General features: G+C 36.7%; 1 protein-coding gene across 3 annotated transcripts in view; it reads left to right on the top strand.

The window, feature by feature from the left end:
* MACROD2 (mono-ADP ribosylhydrolase 2) overlaps positions 1-19680 on the top strand; it is a 1936537-nt gene that overhangs the window by 1139576 nt on the left and 777281 nt on the right. For all 3 annotated transcript variants that reach the window (XM_024735453.1, XM_024735452.1, XM_024735451.1), the window contains exon 5: positions 19229-19350. In XM_024735453.1, coding sequence (XP_024591221.1) covers positions 19229-19350 — 122 coding nt within the window. The remainder of the gene's footprint in view (positions 1-19228; positions 19351-19680) is intronic.

Here is a 19680-nt window from a genome sequence, read left to right as displayed (position 1 = left end):
CAGGGAAGTCCCCACAACATTTCTTAAGATACATAATGGAGTTATCTATTCTGTCCTGTCCATGAGGCTGACTGTACGTGCATATGTATAAATGCACCTAAAAAACCTCTGACTTTTGCCTATTGACGAAGGCAAACAAAGCTAGGGCCAAAACATACAGACTCTGAAAATCTTGCTAGAAGGATATGGGAAGGATTCTTCTTCACTTCCTAAGAAGGTGGTAACTTTTGCCTACAAGTGTTTGAAGTGAAGTCTTCTCGTGAAAAGATGGTTCTCCATAGAGTTTATTTGTGAAACAAAACATTATACTTTGTATGGCATCTTTGTAATTCTGGTGAAGGCCCTGTGATTGGATAACATGACCACGTCTAAAGACTTCAGATCTGATGGAGAACTGAATGTTTGTGATACCAAGCAGAGTTTATCTCCCTCTGCTTATTATTTATGACCTTCACATACATTTTATGTGCTTGGACAATGGACTAGTTTGCAGTGAAATATTCAGGCAAGCTCTTTGAAAAATGGAAGTGGCTCTCAGTCCTTAGATTCGTGGGCAGTTCTGAGTGGCAAGTAGTTCTCCTAATCTGTGTTTTGATAGTTGTTGGTAGGAGATGAAGTCATAGAGGGTCTGTCCTATGGGATACTAATCGAAAAGTTCAACCTGAGCCTTCCCAGTTGCACAACAAGTACCCCCATAGACAGATGTCCTGGGGTGACAAACTCCATTTTCCAAGTCTCATTTTAGAGTGTTGCTTTTCATGATTTTGCATATTCTGGACACAGTCAATATTAATTAATTAGCCATTTCAGGTATTCAGGGAGCAATTTACCAAATACGTATTAACTACCCCATGTCTGAATTTCCTGGCATGTTCCAAAACCATTTCTTTCTTTCTTTTTTTTTTTTTAAGTGTGTAATTCGGTGATTTTGGTATATTTACAGAGTTGTACAACCATCACCACCACTATTTAATTTCAGAATATTTCCAACACCTTAAAAAGAAACCCTGTACTCCTTAGTAGTTACTGCCCACCCACCACCCCACCCTCCTCGGCAGCTTGGACATTTCCTATAAATGGGATTATACAATGCTTGGCCTACTGTGACTGGCTTCTTTCACTCAGCATAATGTCTTCAAGATTCATCCATGTCATAACAGGTATCGGTACTTCGTTCCTTTTTATGGCTGAATAGTATTTCATTCTTTAGGTATACATTTGTTTTTTCATTCATTAATTGATAAACATTTGGGTTGTTTCCACTTAGGGGTTATTATAAATAATACTGGTATGAATATTTGTTTATGAGTTTTTATATGGGCATATGTTTTCAGTTGTTTTGGGTAGATACCTAGGAGTGGAGTGACAGGGTCGTATGGTAACTCTATATGTAACATTTTGAGGAACTGTCTGCTTTCCAAAGTGACATCTACATTCCCACCACCAATGTATGATGATTCTCATTGGTCCACATACTCACTAACACTTGTTATTGTCTGGCTTGATTATAGCCATCCCAGTGGGTGTGAAGTTGTATCTCATTATGGTTTTGATTTGCATTTCCTTAATGACTAAGGATGGTAAGCATCTTTTCATGTACTTATTGGCCATTTATATATCTTCTTTCCAACCATTTCTTTTTTTTTTTCCCATCTCTGAAGAATTTATTCTTAAGAAATGCACAGAATCTCATGAGATAAATGGGAATTTACATATATTTCACATAAGTTTTTTTTTTTTATTGGTGTATAGTTGTTTTACAATGTTGTGTTAGTTTCTACTGTACAGTGGAGTTCCCTGTGCTATACAACAGGTTCTCATTAGTTATCTATTTTATACATATTAGTGTATATATGTCAATCCCAATCTCCCAATTCATCCCAACCACCCCCTTGGTGTCCATATGTTTGTCCTCTACGTCTGTGTCTCTATTTCTACCTTGCAAACAGGTTCATCTGTACCATTTTTCTAGATTCCACATATATGCTTTAATATATGATATTTGTTTTTTTTCTTTCTGACTTACTTCACTCTGTATGACAGTATCCATCCAACCATTTCTTAATCCCTTCATTGACCCCTCTTTGAATCAATTCAAAGTCAAATTACTTACTTAACTAAACTTCTCTTCTTCAGTTTGGCCTGCTTGTTCTTTGGCTTAACTCAGAAGTGTGCTTTCTTTAAACACTGTTCTCAGTTACTGTGCATACACCCTGATCTTCTTATAATTTAAATAATTTCAATCAATGCCTCAATTAATGTTATTAATGTTCTGTTGACATTTAATCCAGAATGAGCTCTTTGTACTACAATATTTGTCCAAAATGTTCTTACCTTTGTAGCTCTTTGCTATAATTTGTGAGAACTAGAGCTGAGATTGGACAAGTTTCGCTTTTGTATTATCTACATGCAAACATTCAGAGCTATAGATTGTCATTAGCGCGTGTAACACATGAGCATGGCGGGTCAGGAGAGGCCATACAGGTCAACAGAACATGGTTATTAACACAATATATAAGCCAAAGATTATAGCTGGAGGTGCAGTTGGTATGTAAATCCATTTGGCACAAATCAAGGTCAGACTCTTGGGTGCCAAGTCAAAACTGAAGTAGCAGATCATGGGTAGAATTTTTGTAAGAGAGCTACAGGTTGCCACTATTGGTTTAGACTAATAACTGGTTCCTAGACCAATGTGGTTCCTAGACCAGCAGGACCAGGATCATCTGGAAACTTGTTAGAAATGCAAATTCTTTGTTCCCACCTCCACCTCATCCCAGACCTACTGAATCAGAAACTCTGGGAGTAGGACCCAGCAACCTGGGTTGTAACAATCCCTCCAGATGATTCTGATGTACTCTCAAGTTTGAGAACCACTGCCCCAGATATCTTAGGAGGTGCAAAAGGAGAAGGTGGTTTGTTGACCTAGCAAGAGTTAAGGATTAAGTGAGGGCACCCAACAAGGGCATGCCTATAGCCAAAAGCAATATCTACAGGGAGGTCTTCCTGCCAAAGAACTGCCTTCAGAGGTCTCTTATTTTCAGTCAAGGGTTCTGATATAGACAGAGTTCACCCTGGGTAGGAAAATTCATGGTAAGGGAAACCCATAAAAGTGAAGGTAAGCCAAAGCCTTGGCATAGGAGGGACTGTATGTCCAGGTGTGGGCTTCTCTGGTTCTAAGCCTTATTCCTTGAATGAAGGCATTCATACAAGTTGGCAGGAGCATGACATAAAGAATAATGAGAAAGATATCAGTAAAAGTTTGAGGTTTGTGAGAGGCCATATACCTCTGATGAGCCCATAGAACCTTCACGGGAATGATATGATAAAGCCAGATTTATCAGAAGCTACAAATACAATCAGCCATGTCCTGGGAAGGAAGTTGCTCTTTCTAGCACAAGAAAAGTCCAAGGGAAATTTTCTCTTTCAACAACAGGAAAAACCTTTTATTTCTCCTTTAACCTTTTGTGTTTACTCCAGCTCCCAGGCCAAGACCAGATATAGCCTCATTCTTCTCTGGCTGTATCCAGGACAGTGGTGACTTGAGCCATTTAGAGGGATGCCATCATTTGCTTCTAGCACGTGCAGACTTTGGCCTTTCACAAGCTTCTAGAACCTAAGTGAGGGCTCTGAGGGAATCCCAGGGATTCCTACCTCATGGATAGATTCTTAGGCCCAGAGTATACATTTGAAAAGGGACCAAAGTTGTCTTCGTGAAATTCTATAAATTGATTGCATCTGTGTGTTCTTTACGACTTTTTCTCCATTTAATAAGAACATTAAAAGGCAAAAAATAACAAAATATATTTGGTTCAATCCTATGGAAACTTTTGTACTATTTCATCAATAAAATTGTCAATGATAATTCCATTAGGTTAATTTTGTTGTTCTTTATTATACAGCAGTGTCTTGCAGTCCATTTACTGTAGTAGAGAGAACTAAGACATTAGTCTTTCAGAATGAAATAAGCAGTAAAATTGTTAAAACCCTATCAGAACATGTTATTGATGTTGTCTTCTGTGGTTTTGAAATGCTGCACTGCAAGGATGCTTTAGAAAACAATTCAGCTGCTTGATATGTTTCTGCTTTAAATATCTCTGGACAGCTAAGTGTGTAACAAGGCATATAGATCTACTAGTGAGGGTAGAAATAAATATTGCTTTTAGTTTAAATAAGATTTGTAATTAATGCATAATTATTAGGTATCTAAAAACAACTCTTCAAATTTGAACTATTCTCTTCTGGAAAATATGTAATCCATTTTTATTTAAAGTGTATAATATTTATTAAAAATGGGGTCTAAAATAGGTCTGGTTTGGAATGTTGTCATCAGTTCTAAAAGAAGCTCTATGAAATAGCTAGAATGATGTGGATGGATATGTTCTGAGTCATGAAAACACCGAATATATTCCTCTTTTTTCTCTTTATTTTTTCCTGTGTGTTTTTGTATGTGTGTATTTGCAATTTGGAAGCATATGCTGTTTTATCATGTTGGGAAAATAAAATCATACCTTTTAACATTAAAAAAAACTGTGAAAATCTTAGCAATTTCTATAATCCTTTTGTTAGCTGCATGAGAAATACATTCCTTGTTAAAATGTCTATTTATATAATTCAGTCATCAATTACAACATTACAAATACTTTTCTTTCTTATTAGAGATACCCTGACAAGGGATTAATTATTTGCATTATAAATAACAATGTGATGAAAATGCATGTAATTTGTATGGGTCTCTAGAAGTATCAAGAAAAAAAAGTGTGAAGGTGTATGTTAAGTGAATTCAGATCCACTGAGAGATAGCTATAACAGAGTATTAGCCTGGACAACAAAAGGATTTATATACAGTAAAAAAAGCTGTTAGAGAAAAGAATTATATTCAATACATGTAGAAGTTAGAAAAAGATGTTCTAACAAGAGAAGGAGAAATAAAAATTCCAGGAAGTTAAAACAAGAACAGAAATTTCAAATGAAGGGATGCATAATGGAAAGGAAACAGCTGAAAACTTACTGATGCAAAGAATAAGTCAAAGAAATAGTCTAAAATGTGCAGCAGATAAAATATTATATTTAAGAGAAAGTAAAAACAATTGAGATTTACTCCCAGACATATATAACCCATCTATTAAGACTTCTAGAATGAATGGAGAAAAGGAAAGAGTAGTAATAACTTCATAACTAAAAGAGAAAAAAGCATTCCTGTCCTAAAAGAACCTAGACAGAATTCAGAATTCCAAGTATAAATTGGAAGTTCCTAAAACTTCTGGGGAGGAAAAGAAATCCAACTCAACTTATGGAGGTGTAAAAATCAAACTAGCTTTTTCTCATGGTAGAAGGAAATGAAGCAAAATCGTCAAAATTCTGAGAGAAAAATTAATTTGAACCTAGAGTCATATATGCTGGAAAACTAACATTCAGAAATGAGAATGAACTAAAAGCTTTTGAAAATCTAGTGACTTGGAAAATTCCCAGCTACAGACCATCTCTGAAAGAATTACCCAAATATTTGAGGAAAAAAAAAAAGAGTTTAAGAAAGAGAAAACCAGGGATCCAAGAAATAGTAGAAGCAAAGAAGCCAGTAAAATATAAATTCTGACATAATCGGTTTCTATGAATAGTTATGAATTTTGAGAGTGTAACGATGAAATTCTGATTAAATATGAAAGAGCTTATTGGTATCCTATTTACGCACACTGTGAATACAATTAACTACAAGTACTAACGATAATCAATCAAGTTAGACTTCACCTACTACATGCCAGGTGCTGTGCTTGACGCTTTCACGTATAGTGGCTAATTTATTCTCCATTGTGAACTTGAAAAATAAATATTATTCTGTTTTTACAGAGAGGAGAGGAAAGGTAAAATTACTTTTCCCAGTAAAAACTTGTGGGTAAACTTCCCACAAGTTTACCCAGTTCATGAGTGGGATTTTCCATTGGGATGTGAAGACCTGTTTTCTTGCTCTTTCCTGATATCATTTTTTTTCTTTTTTTTTTTTAACATCTTTATTGAAGTATAATTGCTTTACAATGGTGTGTTAGTTTCTGCTATATAACAAAATGAATCAGCTGTACGTATACCTATATACCCATATATCCTCCCTTTTGCGTCTCCCTCCCACCCTCCCTATCCCACCCCTCTAGGTGGTCACAAAGCACCGAGCTGATTTCCCTGTGCTATGCAGCTGCTTCCCACTAGCTGTCTATTTTACATTTGGTAGTGTATTTCTGTCCATGCCACTCTCTCACTTCGTCCCAGCTTACCCTCCCCCTCCCCATGTCCTCAAGTCCATTCTCTACATCTGCATCTTTATTCCTGTCCTGCCCCTAGGTTCTTCAGAACCATTTTTTTTTTTTAGATTCCATATATACGTGTTAGCATACGGTATTTGTTTTTCTCTTTCTGACTTACTTCACTCTGTATGACAGACCCTAGGTCCATCCACCTCACTACAAATAACTCAATCTTATTTCTTTTTATGGCTGAGTAATCGTCCCCTGATATCATTCTATCTGATTATAATTACACATTCTAGTGACCATCTTTAGAGACTTCTCTATAATGTAAATATTTTACTGCTCATAATAAACTCCCCATTATTTTACTCTGCCTGTTTCTCTCCTCATATTATCATATCACGCAAGCATGACCCCATTTCCAAATAAAAATTGGAATTTTTATTCATTGGCCTACACAATAGTATATTACTAGAGAATCAATCACCAGATGTTATTTATTTATTTACATGTATTTCTTTCTTTTAAAATCTGGTATTCATTGCTTAATTATCAAAGCTTCCAGGCAAACATTCCATTGTTAGCCTCTGAATTACTATGGAAAGAACTCTTGGTTTTCTTTGAGTGGTTTTACATTAATGGCTTCCACTAAATAATTTTGCAGAGGCACATCTTTGAATCTCAGCCTCACAATGAATCATGTTTGAAAGGCTCAGTGATATTTTGTCTTCCCCTGAGTGATTCTATATCAGACCCAAAATAGGCAAGGAGGAACGTAAAAAAAAAGTACCTTGATACAGGAAAGTTAGTTACCTTCAACTGTACAAGTTTTGTTTGTTTGTCTTGCTAATTCTTCTCTTATTTTTGTCCCCTTTCTGCATTTTATTTTTATGTTAAGGATAGATTTTTAGAAGACTTGACAAGCACTACTATAAGTTGGACCTCAATTACTATATATTCTGATTTCCCCATTTCTGTCGTCCCCTCAGTCACCCAGAGTGGAGTTACTTTGGATGAATTTTAACTCTTCCCTTTCTTTTCTCCCACCCACCTTGAAACCATCATCAAAATTGGCCAGAACCTTTAAGTTTCTTGAATTATCTGTGTCCTTTCTCATTCCTGCCAACCTGGTTTAATGTTAGCCGGTCTCCTTCCCTTTAGTAGCTTCCAACTCATTCTGTGAAGAAGGAAGCATAAGGAAGGAAACCGTTGTCCTGATTTCTCTTGGGAATGCATGATCCTGAAGAATCTGTCTTTGCTTTATCCTGTGATGTCTGGTAGAATTCTTGTTTAAAAAGCTGTGCCTGCCATTTTCTTCTCTACTAGAATCAACTGATCTGGTAGCAGTCATCTTAGACTTTCTTCCTTGAGTCCTAGTTACTAGGACTGGATATTTATATTTAGGGGATATTTGTATTTAGTTACTAGATCTGGACTAGTCTTAAGTAAGCAAACTGCTTATTTAAGAAGAGCATCTCTATTCTCAAGCAGCTGGCGTGTAGAAATGATCTGATCACTGTCTCACAGAAGTAGAAAGAGAAATTAAGTTCTAAAGATTGAGAATCTTTATATCCTAAAGACAAAAATTGCATTCAGTTAAGATTACTCTTTTAAAATCCCTTAACTCATACAAAAGTTGAAACAGAGAAATACCATTTCTTAACAAGACCAGTACGTCTGGTTTTCCCTATAGAGTTGAAAGAGATCAATGTTTCTTCAAACTTGAGAACCAGATGAAGTAGTTAATGGTGCCAATTTTCCATTAGAAGTGGGAATATTTATTTTTAGTTACTAGATCTGCACAGAAAGAAGCTCTAGTGTAGCAATTCTCAAAGCGTGGTTTAGGGATACCTCTTTCAGGGGATTTGTGAGGTCAGTACCATGTTCATAATAATATTCAGAGATTATTTGCATTTTTCACTTTCTTTCTCTCTTCAGTGTGCAGTGTAGTTTTCCAGAGGTTACATGACATGTGATAGCATCATTTCCCTGATAGTTAATTGTATATGTGCTTTTGTTTTCTTGTGTGATAGATATGACCCACCAAAACAAAAGCTCTCACAGGTCCTCAGTTAATTTTGAGTATAAAGAGTTCCAAAACCGGGCTTCCCTGGTGGCGCAGTGGTTGAGAGTCCGCCTGCCGATGCAGGGGACACGGGTTCGTGCCCCGGTCCGGGAAGATCCCACATGCCGCGGAGTGGCTGGGCCCGTGAGCCATGGCCGCTGGGCCTGCGCGTCCGGAGCCTGTGCTCCGCAACGGGAGAGGCCACAACAGTGAGAGGCCCGCGTACCGCAAAAAAAAAAAAAAAAAAAAAAAAAAAAAAAGAGTTCCAAAACCAAAAAGTTTGAAAACAGCTTCTGTTTTGCGCAAAGAGCCAATCATGTCTGAGAGGTAGGTGGGAATGCAGCCTGATCTCTTGGAGTCCAGCAATGTAAGTTCATGTTCATGCGAGAGCAAACACTCATTGTGGAAATGTTTAGTGAAATAGTCCTTATTATTTAAATATTTTGTCATTCTCACTCCTCCTAACCCCTTGTTCGTATTGTTGAATTCGTATAAGTGAACTCATGAAAAATGCAACTTCATAGTATAGAAACTTCCATGTATTTTTTTCTTTTAGAATCAATGTTAGTCTCATTCTTAAAATGTTCTGTCCTTCTCAGTTGTCTTTTCTAAATAGAACTGTTCCTCTAGAAAATTAGATGTAGAGCCTTGTGTGGATGTTTATACCGTGAAAGTGCAACCCAGAAGAGAGTACAGGTGTAAATGTATGGAGGAGCTGTAGTCCAGTGGAGTCCTATGAATGTACTGGTCTCAGGGAGAAATTAAACCTGGTTTATTTTGATGGAGAGGTGGGTTCATTATACCCAAATGTCACTTTTTAAAGAAACGCGAAAAGTGATCCCATTAATTTTTTGAGAAGACATGTAGAGAATCTGCAATTTTCCATTTTGAGATTTGAGAGCCAAAACCAATCTCTAGAACAAAGCCAATTTATTCTAAAATGAACCATGTGCAGATGAGGGAAGTGACACATTTTAAAAATGCATTTAATTATCTCTTGCAGAAAAAGGCAAAGGAGTCACTGCACACTTTTTTTTTTTTTTTTTCTGTTGGAAGTCTTGGGAAAGAATCTTATAGCTTTTCCTAAAAAGTGTGATGGTATTTGAATTGTGTGTGTGTGTGTGTGTTTAAATTGTAGTGCACTTATTAGGAAATCTTTGATCAGGCTTTGCTAAGTCTTTCTGGGAAGAAACAGCTTCTTAATTCTATAGAAATGTATGTTGAATGATCTGAACCAGTCAAACTACATTCCATCGCTTGCTCAGTCTAGTCTGTCCATTTCACCTCATTGTTTCCTCTAATCCAGTTTATCATCTCTGATTAGATTGATTATATCAGGCCAACTTTTATTGAATCACTCACAAATTCACTAATTATCTATTAGGCAATTGTTCCCATAGAGTTCTTGGCTTTGCCAGGAGACTCAGACATAGATTGGTCATGTTTTCTGCGGTGGAAGCGTAGTCTCCACATGAAGACAGGAAACACAGAATAACATCACAGAGTTAGAAGGAATCTCGATGCATACATAGTCATATTTGATTGCCTCTGATGACAGGAAATGCCCTGCCTCCTCAGGCAGAATGCTGTGTTAGTGGAGAGCTCTGACTGATGGAATCTTCTTAGTTGTGTGTACAGAAATGTTCATGTTAAAAGTCATGTAAACGGTCAAATGAAAGTGTTATTGGAGACCAGAAGAGGAGAATTGAGTTCAGTTTAGTTCATGTAGTGGGGTTCATGGATCATATCTTCAAGGAAGGTCAGTTCTTTTTGGGTTTCATGGGATGGGAAGGATCTTGAGAGGCAAGGATGGAGGTGCTCTCTTGACACCAGGAAAGGCCTGTAGTCAGAAAAAACACAAGACGTGTTTGGTGTGAGTGAACAGAGCAATTACCTTATGTACCTGGCACTTAGTGGATTTATTTATTTAAAACAGGAGAGAATGACTAAGTGAATGATTGCAAAAAAGCCTTTCTAGTCCATACTTGTGGTGGCAAGGGAGCTATAAAGGAAGGCTGTTGACAAACAAGCACACTGACCCCTCTGCACCCTTCAGTCCCAGCCTAGATTCCACATTTGTAGAGTTACCCTGTGGAGGGGACTGACATTCATTTATTTTTACTCACTACATAGAATTTTTAAAGCCTACTTTCCCCTTGTGTCTTCATAAAGTACTGGTTTTGCATCTCTCTGAAAAGGCTGCCAATTGCCATCCATCCCTTGAACGAGAACAAAGACCTTATTATTATTTTCCTTGAAAAAGTCATATTGTCTATCCGGACCTCCACCTCCTCTCACCCTGCTATTGAAGTATTAGAAATGCCATGTATTTGACTCACTTCCTTCTAGGATGTGTTCTCTTTTGGTTCATTCTAAAATGATGGTGAAATGTTGGAATTTTGCAGAAAATTCAGCTTCCCACAGTCTCTCTGAGACCCCTCTCTGTTGGAAATAACACTATTGTAATGCAGGTGCCCCCAATACCCTGTGGAATCTCCAAGATTCTATAAATGGCTGACCACAGGATATCCCTTTTATACAAATTTCAATCTATATTATTGCAAATAGACCCTTATGTGTAGGTGTCCAGATGAAATAGGACCCAGTCCCGTCAATAGGACTGACCTAAAATAAACCTTTGGCAGAAAAGGTAGAGCTAGTAAAAAATTTTAAATGAGTTTTGCCCCTTCCTTTCTTTTCTTTCTTTCTTTTTTTAATATGGAGGATAACATTTTGGTAGAAATTGCTCAAGTATTATTTTAAAACTTGACCCTCACAACTTAAGCTTAAAACTTCACAACTTTGAAGTCAATGAAACATGAAACATATTGTCAGCACAAGATGCCCGAAACGTGGCCACACTGTCACATTTTAATGTAAAAATGGGATTCAAACCTCAAACTGAGCTGGGTGTACTCCTTCAAGCTTTGACAGTGCATTCAGTGTGCCTTTATCAGCTGTAAAATGCAAATGGTGTTTAGCTACTGTGTATTTAATCTTAGACGTAGACGTAGACGTAGACATTTTATTTAGGGAACCACAGCACCAAGGAGGCTAACAGAGGTGAACTAGGGTGAACTAGAAGCCCTTTATAACCAAGAACACTGGAGGGAAATCTAACAAAACAGGCTCAACTCACAGACTCAAAGGAAAATGCACTAGAAAATAACATTGTTAAGTGCTGGCTTATCCCAAACTCATGCACAAAGCCGTATGACTAGTCTTTCTGAACACGGAAAGAAATCAAACATGCAGCTGAAGAAATGTATGAGAGAATAATCCAAATTTAGAAACATGCTGCAGCTGAAATCCAATCTAACTGATGTCTGCTGTAGATTGAAAAGGAACATCTTATGGACAATTGATTGTTTCTTGAAATATAATAAAACACAAGCTCTGAAAATGTGTTTCTGAAAACATTGACCTAAATGGAGCAAAAAGACAGCATTTACTTTGTAACGCTATCAGGTGGTAATTCAATTTCCCGTTAACCGAACTTCAAGTATTCTGTTTCAGGTTGCAGATGGGTAGTGCTTATCATATAAATTGGCCAATAAGATTTGCAAATAATACTTTTAGTGCTTGGTTTTGTGGTTGTAGCTCTAGAAAAGAAAATCAATTTAATTCCATGCATTGGTTTTTCTCTTTAAAATTCATGCAATTTGAACATGATTGACAGGGCACAACATCATTAGGCAGTCTGTTTAGATGGACCGATTATGCTTATGAATACAAGAGTGGAGTGAATGAAAGCAACGTGTAATTGATTCTACTCTCCGTCTGACTCTTCATTAACAGTTTGAATGTAGCACAGTTGCTTCTCAGATGGAAAACGATGAGAGCAACCTATATGTGTTCCCTCAGTTGTTTTAAAATTCATTATGCTAATATTTTTTCGCAGAATGTTTTTGCTGCATTTGTTTTATCACGCGGAAGTCCGATCGGATCTTAGTAAATGATTCTCCTGCTTTCAGTATTTATTTGGCATTCCAATTGCACATTTTTAAATTTACGCATTTGGAAATGAAAGCATACTCCCTCCGGCACCCCCTTCAAAGACAACCTTCCATCCTACCCTCCTCTTCTATAGACTTCAGACTAATTTCCCAGGATAGAACGAGGTGGGGGGAGCACAGGTGGTGGTTATAGCTTCAAAACAAAAGAGCTGATTTATAGGCTGATTGATTTCAGAAATAGATGAACAAAATCAGGCTCGATTTGTCTTGCCACACTTTAGTCAGATAAAGTACAAAACGACCTGCCATCCCATTTTGCATACCTCTTCCAGGGCTCGCATTTGAGATGTTGATTAAATGTATAGACCGCATTGCTGTTTTCTTGGCTTTCCTCAGTTGTGTAAGAAAGGGCTTCAAGTGCATGAAGGCTGCTCTTCCTTTCTGGAATGTGGAGCTGGACAATTCAGGGAAACATTATTTTCATTGCTCACAGTGAGATACGATGCTGATTCTGTAACAGCCATCCCTGCCCTTTCCTTTGCCTACAAGTTTCTGCCAGACTTTAAGACAGAAGAAACAACAAAATTAGTGCTGGGCCAGGCAGTTCTGTCTAGGAGCTACAGTCGTACTGTGATCTCCAAATTAGATTGTATTTACAATTGATAAGCATATTAATTTCATATTCAGTCTTTCTCTAGCTGTGATTTTTTAATTAAATCAGCAGTTGACTTATAAAGATAATAGGTCTGAGAACTTCATACTGGAAATAGATTTCTTTCTTCTGATGAGAACTTTTAAGATCTACTCTTTTAGCAACTTTCAAACATACAATGTAGTATTAGAAACTATAGTCACCATACAGTGCATTATATTTCCAGGACTTATTTATCTTATAACTGAAAGTTTGTACCTTTTGACCTCTTTCATCCATTCATGCATCCCCTCCTGCCCCTAGCCTCTGGCAACCATCGATCTGTTCTCTGTATCTATGAGTTTGCTGGGCTTTTTTTTTTTTTTTTTTTGGATTCTACATGTAAGTGAGATCATACAGTATTTGTCTTCCTCTCTCTGACTTATTTCACTTAGCATAATGCCCTCAAGTCCCATCCATCTTATCACAAGTGGCAGAATTTCCTTCACTTTTATGGCTGCATAATATTCCATTGTTTATATATATAAAACCCATTTTTTCTGTCCATTCATCCATCAATGGACACTTAGGTTATATCCATATCTTGGCTGTTGTAAATAATGCTGCAGTGAACATGGGGATGCAGATATCTATTTGAGATGTTTTTCTTTCCTTTGAATAAATACCCAGAAGTGTAATTGTTGGATCATATGGTAGTTCTATTTTTAATTTTTTGAAGAACATCCATACTGTTTTCATGAATGACTGCATGGAAATAATCATATCAGTTTTTCCTATGATATCTTATTTATCTACCACAACACTTGGTATTTGATAAACATGCTAACCCCCAAAAAGCCCCAGGTGTCTGGTGAATCCTTCATTGTGCCCGTTTTAAAACTTGTCCACAGATGCTTTGCTACTTCTCCCATCAAGAGGTGAAGTCTGCATGATTCCACTTGAAATGGGTGGAATTTTGTGACAGTTGCAACCAATCAGGTGGTAACACTGTGTCGCTCTCAAGGCTGGGATAGAAAGGATAACACAGTGTCCACCTCTGGCGCACTTGGTCTTGGAGCCCTGAGCTGTCATGTGAGCAAGCTGACTGTTCTGAGGCTTCCGTAAGGAAACCCAAACTGGCCCCCATGGAAAGTCCCTGAGACCACAGGAAGAGGGAGAGATATCTGGCAGGCCGGCCTTTAGCTGCTGGAACCCACACTATTCCACTGCCAGCCACTACCCAACTACAACCATATGAGAGGCTCCATGCCAGACCCCCTAGTTGAGCCATTTCAGAATTGTTGATCCAGAAAAGCCATAAAAAATAATAAAGCGTTGTTGTTGTCTTAAGTTATCATGTTTTGGGGTAATTTCTTTCACAGCAATAGCCAATCAGAATTTGCATGTATACAAAGTATGAGGCTAAAGTAATGGAATTCATGATAAGCATGACAAACTTCATACATACAAATGTATGCCATTTCCTTCAATAAGTAGCCACACTGGGAAAAGTTTATTCATAATCATATTGTCTCTGTGATGGTGTGTCTCCCCACACTGATCTGTGACTTTGGGCATAATTCTTTCTCCTGTGGATCCACTGAGCAAGGGAAAATAGATTAAATTTTCTCTACTGTCCTTTTCATCTCTAAAAATTCTTGACCATTATACAAAATTCTTTGGTAACTGAGATACCTGAGAAATATGTTCCTGTCCTACATATTCACTGTAAGGTATCTAGGACTCAGTTTGCATATTAAAATTATAGTAAAACTTTAAATATAGATATAAGCCATATAGGTAAAAAATGCCATTTTCCCTACCATTTAAACCCTGAAAATAATTGTTTTATATAAAGAGATTATTGAGAGTAGCAAAATAAAAGAAAAATATACCTAGTGGAGTTATTATTTTAAATCCCTTGAAATTATATAAATATTTTTAAGTGTATTTTCTTGTTTATAGTGATATAAGATCATCTTTAGAGAGCACATTAACAGTCTTTATATGTTGTAGGAATATGGTAGATGGAATTCAGGAACTTGGTTTAACCATATGATCTTTGTTTTAATACTTAATTTAATTTTTGTATAGGTAACACATTCACATAATTTGAACATCAAAAATATTAGTAAACAGTGAAGTGTCTTCTTCCCATATTTGGCCCTATCCTTGTAGTTTTCATAGGTTAACCACTGCTGTTAATTACTTGTTTATCCTCCCAGAGATATTTTATACATATATTAACTAAAACAAATATGCATTCTTTTCTACACCTGTGGAGGTATTTTTACACTAATGGTACCATGCTTAACATTTCTGCATCTCTTTTCTTCCCTCTCTCCTTCCCTCCCCCCCCTTTCTTTCCTTCCTTCCTTCCTTCTTCCCTCCCTCCCTCCCTCCCTCCCTCCTTTCCTTCCTTCCTTCCTTCTCTTTCTCTCTATTTCTTTGTTTCTTTCTTTTTCTTCCATAGTAATATATCCTGAATATCTTTCCATATTCATACATAAATACCTTCATTGTCCTTTTTACAGAAGCATAATGTTTCATTGTATTAATGTACAATTATTTCACTAGTCCCCTACTGATGGACATTTAGGTTGTCTCCAAACATATCATCCAGAGAATATATTCCTAGAAATAGAATTATTATACCAAAAGGAGTCTACATTTGTAATTTGGAAAGATATGGTTAACCACTCTCTCTGGGAATGGTGCCAGTGTGCATTTCATTGTATAGGCATGTTGGAGAAAACTGAACCATGACTGATGTTCGTTTGTCTGGAAAATAGTGAATTAGACTACTCAGAACCTATAGCTTCATTCTTGATAGACATGTAGAAGCGGGATTGTATTTGAGAGCTGCAAAGAATCTTAGAGGCCATCTTATTCAACTCCTTTTAGGTTTTAAGACCAAAGCCCAAAGAGAAGAATGACTTGCCCAAGGTCAACAGCTGGTTAGTGACAGATCTGGGACTTCTGACAATTATAATCAGATATTAGGGCTTACAGTCTAGTGCTCTTTCCACACCAGAGGAAAGGTAACTGCCACTCCTGCCTGTATGCTCAAGATGCCTGGGACGCCACTGCTACTGATAATTAGTATTTCTTGAGTGTCTGCGTGTACCAGGCATCAGATAAAACACTTCTATTTACATTATCTTATTTATACCATGGAATCCACAAATTCATGGGCAGGATAATTGCATAAATTGAATGCATGTATCTCACGTGTCTCACGTGCATATGTCCGCTCTGAAGGTTGTATTGTGTTTAATAAAATGTAAATTAATACAAAGCATCATTGAAGTTTTAATAGCTGTTTTTCTCTAACTTGTTCTCAATCAGTGGATTTTGAAACTACTACTGTGAAAGGGTAGACCATAAGACTTTTGATATGAAAAAGAGGATCCTTATACTCAAAACGCTTGAGAGCCACTTAACAGTATTTAAAGTCCTTTTAACTGCCCAGACATCATTCTGTACTCCATCTGGCTCCATTACAAGGTTAAATACTAATGATGCCACAAGCACAGAAGAGACCACAGAGATCATCTAAGCAGCTGATTCATTTTGTGGATAAGGAAACCAAGGCAGGGACCAATGAAAGGATGGCTTCATCTGGGTTACTCCACTAGTCAGGGCTGGAGCTGGAATCAGAAAGCAGGCCTCCTGACTGAATTTTATAATAGGAAAAGGGGGAACTCCTTGGTGTGTCAGAGTCACCCATAAGTACTATAAACAATTAAAATAATGAAGAAAATTTCCTTTCGAGCCTTACAGGTTTGTGGATCTGAGAGGTTGTGATATTGGTCGATAATAACACTTGATCTTGGATGCTGTAAATTTAATACAGAGCATAACCAACAGAGATCAATATTTTGATGTTGAGGATGCTTTTATTGGCTCTTTGTCCTCAGACTTAAATTAAATGGAGAAGTGAAGAAATGCAAGGAATAATTTTTCAAAAATTCCATGTAAGTTTTGCAGAGAAAGATGGCTAAGGGAGAAAGCAAAGGAAACATTTATTTATTATGTCATTATTTCCTGCCCTTATGGACTTCTCTCTCTCTCTCTCTTTTCTTCCCATTAATGCCCCTAAGCCCTGTGTTCACTTGGCAAAAGTAGACACATCTTTATGACCTGGATAAGAGACATTTATTCTTGACCTTCTCCATCCACAAAATAAGGAAACCAAGGTCATATCCTGTTGCTCTTTTATATGGTATTTGATGGACAGAGGCACTGGGGATGAGGTCTAAGAAAACAAATAAAACAAAAGAAACAAAAGACATAGATTTCACCTTCAACAATGGCAAGGGGGGTGGTGCCAAAACTGCCCTGGAATAACAGGGCGCAGGTTAATCTGTGGAAACTTAGGCCCATGAGGGACTCTGCAAACCTTAGGTTTAGTCAAATGTATTTTGGAAACAGAGCATTCTGTGTTCATCACCCCCCTCCCTTGTGGAGACTCACAATTCATTGTAGCATCCTAAGTGTCCAGAGGAACCCTACACTAAGGTAACTGATTGACTTAATCTCACCTGGTGATCCCCAAATTTAATTGACCTTTAAACCCATATCTTACTGAACCTGCTTTGGGACATCCTGTTGCAATTCTTATTACAAAAACAATATTAGTGTGTGTGTGTGTGTGTGTGTGTGTGTGTGTGTGTGTGTGTCTGTGTGGTTTTGTTTTGTTTTGTTTTTTGCTAAATACAACCTAATCTCCCTTTATCCTCTCGTTCTATTAATATGTCGTAGCGGTTCTCACTTTAAAGCCAGGTTTGTCTGTGAAATAACATCTGCATAAACTCACTAATGAGGTTTCTGCCTATTTTGATAACAAGATATCATCTTCAACATTATCTGACAAGGGTTTAAATACTGTTTAAAGTCATTAAAAGTTGAAATCAACATTTGGGGATTTTCTCAACATTAAATAATACTCTCAACATTTAGCAGACAATTAACAAAAATCTTTCTCTTAGTGATTTATTTTCTGCCATTTAAATTTCATATGCAATTTAAAACTATTCCATAGTCGCATTTTGGTAAAGCGTTCTTATTCTCTTGTTACTGTTTTTGAAATTAAGTGGTACTGATTAGCCAAAGCAAGTCATTTATTTTCATTATAATACTCTAATGACAAAATTTCTTTTTTGATCAAAGTTGATTAGTTATTGTTACTCACATCATTTAAATAAGTTTATAATCCAGATTAACAGGTAAGACTGAGAAGCAGGAGTTACAAAGCATTTTCAAGTAATTTGTATTCAAATTTGGTCAATTTCTTACAACCATTATTGACTTAAAATGAGGACAGTTCTATTTAATTAAGTTCCTAAACTTAAATGTTTATGGATACCACAATGACTGGTTTTATATGCCAAAACAAAAATTTTAATTTTGTGTTTTAAATATAAATAGAGGATGAAAAGTACAGCTTGATTTTTGAAAATTTTAATATAGTGAAAAACAGAAGTTAAGTAATTATTAGGAACCATTATCCCCAGCATACCTCACGTGTGTGAGGATAAGTAGGTTACATTGTAAATTGGTAGGGATGTTTAAAAATTATTCCTTTTATAACGCATATATATGGAATCTAGAAAAATGGTACAGAGGAACCGCTTTGTGAGGCAGAAATAGAGACACAGATGTAGAGAACAAACATATGGACACCAAGGGGGGAAAGGGGTCGTCATGGTGGTGTGATGAATTGGGAGATTGGGATTGACATGTGTACACTAATATGTATAAAATAGATTACTAATAAGAGCCTGCTGTATTAAAAAATAAATTAAAAAAATAACCCTTTTAGTGTTATTACTGATTATTATAAATTCTTTTGCCACATTTCCAGGAACTTGCCCTTCTTTATTTTGTACAATGCCTGATACTGTTGTCTTATTTATAAGTAAGGTGATGTGTAACTTCACATCAAGTGATTGGTACTTCCTTCCCATGTCAATTCAGAATGTTCATTTTGTAGGCAACTATTTCTCAGTTTATTTCCCACTGAGGATTTGTCTTCTGCCAGCGTGCCAATTATTCACACCTTATATAATCTGTTATGCTTGGATCTGACCAGTAGCGATGGAACAATTTACTGGTAGGGGATTCCTTTTCACAATTATCACCTTCCTGGAAATTTGCCTACTTTAAAAAGCTGTGCTATCTAAAATCTTTTACCAGAGAAGCGTTTGCATCATCAGTATTTCTTAGCTTGCTTGTCTCCAAGCTCCAACACAAATACCTAAAATAAATAAAGCACCAATTATGTGAAAAGTGAAAAATATCTTGCTTATCCTATTTTTCCTTCCTTTTGTATTTACAGATGTTATCCATACCGTAGGACCAATAGCCAGAGGCCATATTAATGGTTCCCACAAGGAAGACCTTGCAAATTGCTATAAATCATCTCTGAAACTGGTGAAAGAAAATAACATCCGATCAGTTGTAAGTACTTTTATGCTTCTTATTTCTTATTCTTTTTCAGCCTCTTTATACTGGAAAATCAATCTTGTCCAAAATGAGGGTAGAATATCATTTCTATAATTCTAAAAGCTAAGTTTAACGACCTTAGTATGTGATGTAGTCTGTCGGTTATCGTGACTCCACTCGTTTGTATACCCTAAATATTGGCCTAATTGTTTTAGAATTTAAAAGTATAGAGTCCCAGAACTGGAACCATCACATCTAATTTATTTTCTCCTTGTTGCCCTTATCTTTTGAAGAAAATGTTTGTGAGTGTGTGTGTGTGTGTGTGTGTTTTAACTTGAAAGATGT

The sequence above is a fragment of the Neophocaena asiaeorientalis genome, unplaced genomic scaffold (assembly GCF_003031525.2).
Source record: "Neophocaena asiaeorientalis asiaeorientalis breed wild unplaced genomic scaffold, Neophocaena_asiaeorientalis_V1.1 scaffold64, whole genome shotgun sequence".
NCBI classification, from domain to species: Eukaryota; Metazoa; Chordata; class Mammalia; order Artiodactyla; family Phocoenidae; genus Neophocaena; species Neophocaena asiaeorientalis.
This window is presented reverse-complemented; position numbering and strand designations above follow the sequence as displayed.